This window comes from Tupaia chinensis, unplaced genomic scaffold (assembly GCF_000334495.1).
Source record: "Tupaia chinensis unplaced genomic scaffold, TupChi_1.0 Scaffold000044_1, whole genome shotgun sequence".
Classification (NCBI taxonomy): Eukaryota; Metazoa; Chordata; class Mammalia; order Scandentia; family Tupaiidae; genus Tupaia; species Tupaia belangeri.
The window spans coordinates 3,456,916-3,466,915 of NW_006159500.1; the positions used below are offsets into that span (position 1 = coordinate 3,456,916).

A 10,000-nucleotide genomic window follows, 5' to 3' on the forward strand; every position below is an offset into this window, starting at 1 on the left:
ATTCCAAGCAGAGAGAGTATGTGGCAAAGCTTGAAAATAACAGAGCAAGAACCATACGTAGGTCAGTATGCCATATTTAACATGCATCCTCAGAGCTAGAATAGCATTGAATTAGTCAATCAAGGCCAGTGGGCTGGCTACTCATTTTTGTACATACAGTTGCTTTGGAACACAATTATAATCCTTCAGATGAATATTGCCCATGGCTGCTTTCATATTTATAGTAGAGTTTAGTAGTTGAAATAAAAACTACATAGCACACAAACCTAAAATATTTACTATCTGACCCTCAAGGAAAAGTGCCCATCTCTGTCTAAGAATATGAAAAAGGGCATGGCAGTACCCATAAATAATAGTAGGTAACCTCGTTGAGTGCTTTTTATATATCGAGTACTACAGAAAGCATTTTTCATGTATTAACATTTAATTCTCATAACAAGCCCAAATGCTGTTATTATTGGCCCTACTTTGCAGATGGGAAAGACCCAAAGTAGTGAATCCAAAATAGAAACACAAGACTGCCAGACTCTATAACTCAAACTCTTAATTATTACATTATGAAAGATAAACTGAACTCAGCTTATGAAAGGTCATATTTAAACATTAAACAAATCACTTGAATATTGTCTTGAAGATCTTAAGCAAGAGATGCATAGGCTGGCTACAGGGTGAAGAATGGACTGCAATTAGACCTGAAGAACTATGTGGAAGAAACGATGGTAAATGAAACTAAGATAATAAGAATGGTTGGATTAAAAACAGAGAGATCCATGATTTTTAAGGATGTACAACTAATAAAACATATTAATTGGTTTTACTTATTGAATGAGTAAAGATGAGAGAAGAATTAAGAAAGAGCAAGTTTTGAGGCCAGCAGATGGTATGGTGGTTAAGGTGCTAGACTCTCACATGGCCAACCACAGTTGGAGTCCTGGACCCAGAAGTTTGAATTTCATGCCAGACATATGAGAGTGTATGCCCAAAGTCCTAAGAGGACAATGGAGAAGGGATTGTGGCATGGCCACCTCCCAGGAGGTGATTTCTCACTTTCTCTCTCTCTCTGTCTCTCTGGCAAGTGCACGCATCCTATAGCAAAACTCCTCAAAAGGGCCAGCAGGTGGTGTGGTGGTTAGTGCACTGGACTCCCACATGGCTGAATATGACGAGTCCCAAACCCTTTCTCTCTCCTTTTGTCTCTCTCTCTATCCTTCTCTGGTTATTTATTAAAATAAATAAATAAGTAAGTAAAAGTTAAAGTAATTGTTTTAAAAAAAGTAAAAATTATACAAAATTTAAAAAAAAGAAAATGCAAGTTCAAAAATTGGGTTAATGGTTAGATGATTATAAATTAAATAATGAAAAATAACTTGTTGATAGACGTGTTTTCCCCTAAATAACATTAGCTAATGAAACAGAGAGGGAAATCTGGCTCAATTTAAAAGTAACTTTTTAACATCAAGGTTCAAGTTATCTAACAATACCTTTTGTAGTATATAATCATTGAAGGTATTTAAATAAACGATGGTCAGAACATTTTATCTAGAATATAGTCCTTCAGGGAAAGGTAATCTGGACTAAATAATCTCCCAGGTAGCTTCCACTTGTAAAAGTCTATGAACAAAAATCAACTATTAGTGAGTGTGGGTTATTCTTACCTCTAAAGTTTTCAGCAAAGTTTGTGTTACATATGTCTTTCCACTGGCAGTATGTCCATAAATAAAAATGGATGGAAAGCTGAAATGATGTCTCTAGGGAAGAAAAGATAAATATTTATTTAGTCTGCATATAACAAAATAGAAAATAAACATTTATAAACTTGTGAGAAAGTTTTATGTTTTATGTAGTAAATCAAAATATTTATTCTAAATTACTTCAGCAGTAAGATTCAGTGGATTCATTATCACATTTCAGATTTAACTTGAATTCAACTCTAAGCACTTTTTCCTTATGAAAATAACATTCTGTAAAATTATATTTGGCATATTTATTGTACATATACACTGCTTATTTATATGTTTTGGTATTGTACAAATTTACACATATATGACTCTTACATCATTAGCCTTATAGGAGACTTAAGGAGTTTTCCAAGGACAATTTTGTCCATATTCAATTTTTACCTTAATCCTTTTTAAAGACTCTAATCTCAGGGAACAGCAGGTGGCATGGTGGTTAAGGTGCTGGACACACTCACATGGCTGACCATGGTTTGAGTCCTGGACCTGGTGGCTTGCTTTCTCACTTTCCCTCTCTCTCTCTGGCCAAATTAAAATAAATGAATAAATAAATAAAATTAAATTAAATAATTTAAAAAAAAGATTCTCATCTCTATGGCAAGCTACAACTTTATTATACATTTTAGTGCTTTAAAACGAGGCATACACATTCACAGGGTTTTAAGGAATGAATTACAAGAACTCTCATTCTTAGGAAAACTTACAGACAGTTTTGAATTGGATATACTCATTGATCCTGACCTGAGCATATACATTTCATCATATAAAATACTGATAAACTCTGCATAGCATATATTTAAAAATATATATTCACAGGCCAGCAGATGGCATGGTGGTTAAGATGCTGGACTCCTCGTGGTTCAAGTCCCAGACCTGGAGGCTTGAAAATTGTGCATAATGCTGGACACACTCACATGGCTGACCATGGTTTGAGTCCTGGACCTGGTGGCTTGCTTTCTCACTTTCCCTCTCTCTCTCTGGCCAAATTAAAATAAATGAATAAATAAATAAAATTAAATTAAATAATTTAAAAAAAAGATTCTCATCTCTATGGCAAGCTACAACTTTATTATACATTTTAGTGCTTTAAAACGAGGCATACACATTCACAGGGTTTTAAGGAATGAATTACAAGAACTCTCATTCTTAGGAAAACTTACAGACAGTTTTGAATTGGATATACTCATTGATCCTGACCTGAGCATATACATTTCATCATATAAAATACTGATAAACTCTGCATAGCATATATTTAAAAATATATATTCACAGGCCAGCAGATGGCATGGTGGTTAAGATGCTGGACTCCTCGTGGTTCAAGTCCCAGACCTGGAGGCTTGAAAATTGTGCATAACACATACATGCCCAAAATCCCAGGAGGAGAAGGAATTGTGGCTTGGCCATCCCCTTGAGGGGTGATTTCTCACTTTCCCTTTCACTATCCTTCTCTGTCTCGCCTGAGAGCTCACACACCCTATGGGGGGAGGGGACTTTAAAAAACATATTCACAAGATCCTCCCGCTGTTCATTAAGTGAGCAGCCTAGAAAAAAATAAAAATTGTCAAAGACTCCTCTATCGGAGTCAATACTACACATATGTCTCATTCATTCAATAAACACTTATCAGATACTTACTAAATGCTGAAAACTATAATGCACTGAAAAGTACAAGTATCACTAAAATTAAGTATCTACTTTGGAGGAGTTTATAGTCTAGTGGGGAATTATGCATTTAAAAAATAATTATAAGCTGATTTGTGGCATGGTGGTTAAGGCAGTGCATCCCAGATGGACGACCACACAGTATGATCTCTAATCCAGTGGCTTAGGAAACACACCTGGCATTTGTGCATGCCTGCATGCTCAAAATCCCAAAAGGGGAAAAATGGAGAAGAGATGGCAACATAACCATTCTTCATGGGTGTGAGGAGCTTTCTCATTTTCCCTCTCTCTTTCTGTCTGTCTGGTGAATACGCACAAAATGTTTAAAAAATAAGTAAAAATAATTACAAGAAAACTAGATGATGTGATTTCTATGAGAAAGTTGAGTCTCCATAAGCATCGTCATCTCCCATAGCAACAGCAGTCACATTTATTACATTCTAGTCATTAAAATATCTCCTCTACAAGACAAATCAAGAACTCAAATTTATACACGAAAAAGCTTTCTAAATGGCAGATACCTATGACAAGAGCAGCACAACTGCTACAAATAGACCGAAATTCTAAATGCAAATTTTAATACATGAACTCTTTTTCTTAAAGATTATATATAACAATCAAAAATTACCGCAATCAAAAATTCTGTCTCAAGAATTAAATACACATTGTTGAACATCTCTGCTATCCAGACAATATATTTCACCTCTAAAGAAAAGCTCAGGGCCATGCCCCTCAAGTTTTTTCTTTTTCTTTTTTTTATTTTTGGAGAGGTTTTTGCTATAGCGTGCGTGGGCTCACCAGACAGAGACAGACAGACAGAAAGCGAGAAATTTAACCCCCCCCCCCAGAGGGGATGGGCACACCGCAATCCCTTCTCCATTCTCCTCTCAGAATCTTGGGCATGCACACACAGGCGCCTGGCGTGAGTTTAAGCCACCGGGTCCGGAACTCAAACCGTGGTCAACTACATGGGAGTTCAGTGACACAGTCATTATGCTAACTGCTGGTCCAGCCTCTTAAGTTTTTTCTAAGCTACACAAAAGCATCTCCCCTTTTCTGGAATCTGGCTAAACTTATCTACTTCCATTAAATGCTGATGCTTGATAATAACCCATTTTGTAAAATTATTTCTATTGTTATCCAGAATTAAAACTCTTGTGCACTGTTATTTAACTTTTCACCTTTATAAAACTCCCTAACACTAACTGTAATAAGCCAGTATCTGGCACAGTGAATGACACAGAAAAGGTACTCAGCAAATATTTATTTGTTGAACAAATGAATGGATCTTCTCAGAAATGTAAAACGGTGTTTTTACAGTTCTTTGCTATAGCTCTTTGTGTTTTCCACATGCACAAAAAAAAGTAATACTGTTAATAGGCGTGACTTAAAAGGAATAGCAAAGGTCAAAACCCTTTCTGTGATCCACTACTAAGCCAATAATACTTGTCCCTATTTCCCAATACTTTTTTATTATTTATTTCTTTATTGAGGAGGAACGCTTCTGGATCCAGAGGCGTGCATACCAAGAAAATACTTCAGTGATAATCTAGGTAACTATCGTTGAAACCATTATAACTAGAAATATAGTTGTTGGCCCATTACTTTCCTAATTAATGTTTCCCTTTAGAGAGAGGGTGGTATTTTTCCATTAAATTCACCAGCCAACGCAGACTGACATCCAACAATTCTAGTTGGATGAAAGTACTTTAAAAAGCAAACTAAAATATGGGGGTGGAGGAGTAACTATGATCCTGAAAGTCTCATTTAATTTATTCTTACAGATAAGACCCAGGTCTAATTAATACCAAGTCAAATAAATGACTTTGCAACAAAAGGTACATCAAAACCCCCGAAAATATTGCATAGATTAAGTTTTAAATTGGTGACTATTACATGCAGCCCATGGAAAGGCCTTCCTACCTGTGTTTATCCAGGGAAGACAACCTCTTCTCTAGGGCATCATGTGAACTACACTAGTGAAGGCGAGAAGTAAAACCTAAATTCAACCTCTGCAGAGCTTTTACAATTCTGAAAAAGTCGCTCAATTTTTACGCCTGAAGCAGTACTGAAAACATCCTCCTCTACTAGATTTAAACCAACTATCTCACTGAACTGTGTGAACTCTCATTTGAGTAAATAGCACTCTACAAACATTCATGTAATATAAAGTCCCGTTCCGTTGGGGTAAGATAATAAACAGCTATCAATAGTAGCTACTCGGGGCTAACGTCATTTTAAAAGTGTGGCGTGTGTAAAAGAGCATGTCCTGGGCCAAGGTTCTGTGGTACAGGTGGGTCCTTTCTCTGCAAGGGACTAATCAGAAGTTACTTCAGGTGAACGTGCGGGGTTGACCTACATAAAAGACGGGTCAGTTGCCCCTCGGGCCAAAACACTAATAAAAACCGGAATCGGCAGCAAGAACACGGACACATTTACAATACCTCTCCAAACAGGGACTGCAAGGTGGACACTTGGGACTCGCGACAAAGCACCACGTTTTCCAAGTGAGCCATTCTGTCGGATAACCGCGCCAAGGGCCAGGCGGCGCGCGACCAAGCCCACGTTACCCGCCGCAACCTCCTCACGGCCGACAGCCCCCGCTCCCGCCGGAAGTCAGACTCTGGAGCTGAGGAGGGGCCGGCGCCGCCGGGCGTCGGCGTGACGTCATCGCGTACGCAGAGCGGCGCCAGCGCTCAAGTATTTCAGGCCGCGCTGCGTCTCGCTTAGTAGCCTGCCCTTGCGCCCGCCGCCTTACCGGAAGGTGTTGCCGGGCGTTGGTGTGCGCACCCAAAGGCCGAGTGGGTGAGGCGGCAGTGGATGAACAGAAGAGTGAAAGGGGCTCCCAGTGGCGTGAGCCGTGGCTTCAGTTTCCGCTGCTGGAGGCCCCAGGACCAGGCAAAGCTGGCTGGGAGTCGAGCTGCTCCCTCTTACAGAAACTCGTTTGACCATTCTTAAAAGATGAGGTTTTTCCTAACAAGGGTGTGGAAAATTAGCGAGCATCCAGTGCAAAAGAGAGTTACGTGGGGTTATATAAAAACCTCGAATTACTATTCCTCCTGCAAGCCTGACACCAGATCTGGAAGTGACTATCATTACTGGAGACAGTTCTAGAGTGCGTTGATGAAGGCGACAAGAGTAAAAATAACAATGCCTTTAGCGTAAGCCTTTCAGCTAGAAACTAGCTAGGCTTGTGATGCCTAGCAACTAGACACTAGAAAATTCGTGAAATAAAAAGATGTAAAAATAGACAAAATGTGTGGTGAAAAGAGAGCTTGGGATCCTGAAGACTTGAGTTCAATTGAACCACTGACTACTTTGGAACAATGAGACCTTAGAAGAATGGTTGAGCCCTTCATTTTGAACTTCATCTTCCTTCTCTATTAAAAAAAAAAAGAGGATAATAACTAGGTTGTTGCTAGGAGTAAAATATGACAATATATAATTCCTCCTACACATAGATTTAAATGGTGGACACCAATATGTCCACAGATTGTGGACAAGTATCCTACATTTGTGATGGTCAAAGGATCTTTCAAGAAAGATAGTCTCCTATCAAAATCACATTTTTAAAGCAACAATTCAAAAGCAATTTTGAGGATTTCAGTGACCCTAAAAGTATTCAGCTGCTTGGCTACTGTGTACCTAGGCCTGTCTAGACACTCAGTGTGTGAAGACTGAAGAGCAGAGTGGGAAAAGTAAGGTATAAATCAATAAATAGCAAAAGAAAAAGAAAAGAAAAAAGACAAAAACAATCAAAAAAGAGGGAGAAAAAACATTTTTAAAAGGTAGTATTTAAAAAGACTTCTGAAATTAGCAAGAGAAAGAAAAGACCCAAGGTGAAAAGTGTTTTAAAATTTTAAAAAATACAAAATTTAAAGACAGACAGACATACAGAGACAGAGAGTGGACAGAGGTTGCCCTCCCTGTTTTAGTGTTTCAGGGGTCTAGAAGATGGGTTTTAGAGCATAGCTTCAGTTGCCTTGGTCCCTGAGGAAATGAATGTATTTTTAAAATTTTTAAAACAGAGAGATATGCTGTATTTATGGGTCAGAAAACTCGGTTTCATTAAAATGTCAGTTTTCCCCAAACTAATAATGTAGATTCAAAACAATCCCAACAAAAATGTTAACATACTTTTCTTCATAGAAATTTACAGGTGAAAAAGAGGCTAAATATTTGAACTGACACTTCACAAAAGATATACATACTGATCACAGTTAAGCACACAAAAACATGTCCAATATCTTTAGTCATTAAGGAGATGCAGATAGTCTCCTATCAAAATCACATTTTTAAAGCAACAATTCAAAAGCAATTTTGAGGATTTCAGTGACCCTAAAAGTATTCAGCTGCTTGGCTACTGTGTACCTAGGCCTGTCTAGACACTCAGTGTGTGAAGACTGAAGAGCAGAGTGGGAAAAGTAAGGTATAAATCAATAAATAGCAAAAGAAAAAGAAAAGAAAAAAGACAAAAACAATCAAAAAAGAGGGAGAAAAAACATTTTTAAAAGGTAGTATTTAAAAAGACTTCTGAAATTAGCAAGAGAAAGAAAAGACCCAAGGTGAAAAGTGTTTTAAAATTTTAAAAAATACAAAATTTAAAGACAGACAGACATACAGAGACAGAGAGTGGACAGAGGTTGCCCTCCCTGTTTTAGTGTTTCAGGGGTCTAGAAGATGGGTTTTAGAGCATAGCTTCAGTTGCCTTGGTCCCTGAGGAAATGAATGTATTTTTAAAATTTTTAAAACAGAGAGATATGCTGTATTTATGGGTCAGAAAACTCGGTTTCATTAAAATGTCAGTTTTCCCCAAACTAATAATGTAGATTCAAAACAATCCCAACAAAAATGTTAACATACTTTTCTTCATAGAAATTTACAGGTGAAAAAGAGGCTAAATATTTGAACTGACACTTCACAAAAGATATACATACTGATCACAGTTAAGCACACAAAAACATGTCCAATATCTTTAGTCATTAAGGAGATGCTAATGAAAACCACAACACACTACCACATGTTCAGTTATAAAGACTGATCTTTCCAAGCCCTGAGGAGAGTGTAGAACAGCTGGAATTTTCATACTTTGTTCATAGGAATGCAAAATGATACACCACCCACTTTGGAAAACAATGTAGCAGTTTCTTAAAACTTAAGCAGATACCCACAGTATAACCTAGACATTTAACTCACAAGTGCTTATCTGAAAAGAGAGAATGTATGTTCACACAAAGACTTGAACACTACTATTCTTAGTGGCTGTATTTGAAAGTCACAAACCAGAAAGAACCCAAATTCTATCAAAAATAGATAAACAAATTTGGTATATTCATATGCTATGGTTTCAATAATGGTTTGTCCCCCAAAGGTTCATGTTTGGGAATTTGGTCCCCAATGAAGTGGTGTTAGGAGGGGGTGAGACCTTAAAGAGGTGAGGTTGAGTGGGCGGTGTTATACCATTAATCTATGAAGGTGATAATGATAATCTATGATGCCTTCATCACCTTCATACATCAATGATATCTTACGAGAGAGAGTAAGTTCTTGGTCTCATGAGAAGGGGTTAGTGCACATGAGAAGTGTTATTTTAAAGGAAGATGGCTGCCCCAGTTGTCTCTTCTTTACAAGCACCCACCATCCTCTCTGATTCTGTCAGCCATGTTGTAACATAGCACCAGAGGCCAGACTGATGCCAACTTCATACCTTTGGACTTCAGCCACCAGAATCATGAGCCAAACAAACCTCTATCTGGACTCATATTTCTGCTAACAAAACAGTAGCAAAGTAAGATACCATACAATCAAATACTTTTCAGCAATTAAAAGGAATAAACACATTCTACAACATGGATAAATCTTACAAATTATACTAAATGAAAGAAGCTAGATTTTCCTTTCCCCTCCCTTCACTGGAAGAGTATATGCTATATTGCATGCTTCCATTTTTATAAAATTCTAGAAAATATCAACTATAGTTAAAGTAGATTAGGGGCCAGCAGGTGGCATGATGAAAGTGCTGGATTCCTACATGGTCCACTACAGTTTGAGTCCTGAACCCAGTGGCTTGAAAATTATACTGGGTTCACGTGCATGCATGTCCGAAATTCCAAGAGAATGGCAGAGAAGGGACTGTGGCAAGACCATCTCTGCCCCGAGGCTGATATCATCTTACTTTCCCTCTTTGTCTCTCTCTGGTAAGCATCCATGTCCTATGGCCAAAAAAAAAAAAAAAAAAAAGAGAGAGATAATTGTCTGGGGATAGGGAGACAGGTCAGAAAGGAGAGATTATAAAGAAGCATGAAGAAATTTAGGGGAATGATAGCTAGTATAGGTAAAATTGTATCCCACTCTTCACAAAATCACATTGAAGTTTTAACCCCCAAGAACTGTGAATGAGGATTTATTTGAAAACTTATTTGAAAACTTAACCAAGTTAAGATCTGGTCTTTAAGATGAGCCCTATTTCAATACTAACTAGCTAGTTGAATGTTTTCACCTATTTGTTTGGCACCTGTCTTTTCTCCTTTTTCCTCCCCTATTCTCCCAAAAGTAAATCAGCGCTTAAACTCCATCTCTCCTTAGAAGATTTTAAAGCTACT

At 37.7% G+C, this 10,000-nt stretch overlaps 1 protein-coding gene across 1 annotated transcript in view; it reads right to left on the reverse strand.

Moving 5' to 3' along the window:
• The window catches only part of ORC5 (origin recognition complex subunit 5), an 81,554-nt gene extending 75,553 nt beyond the window's left edge, over positions 1–6,001 (reverse strand). The window contains exons 1-2 of the mRNA XM_006140795.3: positions 5,843–6,001; positions 1,656–1,748 (exon numbers count right to left, since the gene is read on the reverse strand). Of these exons, the coding sequence (XP_006140857.1) occupies positions 1,656–1,748; positions 5,843–5,914 (165 nt within the window). The 5' untranslated portion in view covers positions 5,915–6,001. The remainder of the gene's footprint in view (positions 1–1,655; positions 1,749–5,842) is intronic.
• Between the last annotated feature and the right edge of the window lie 3,999 nt (positions 6,002–10,000).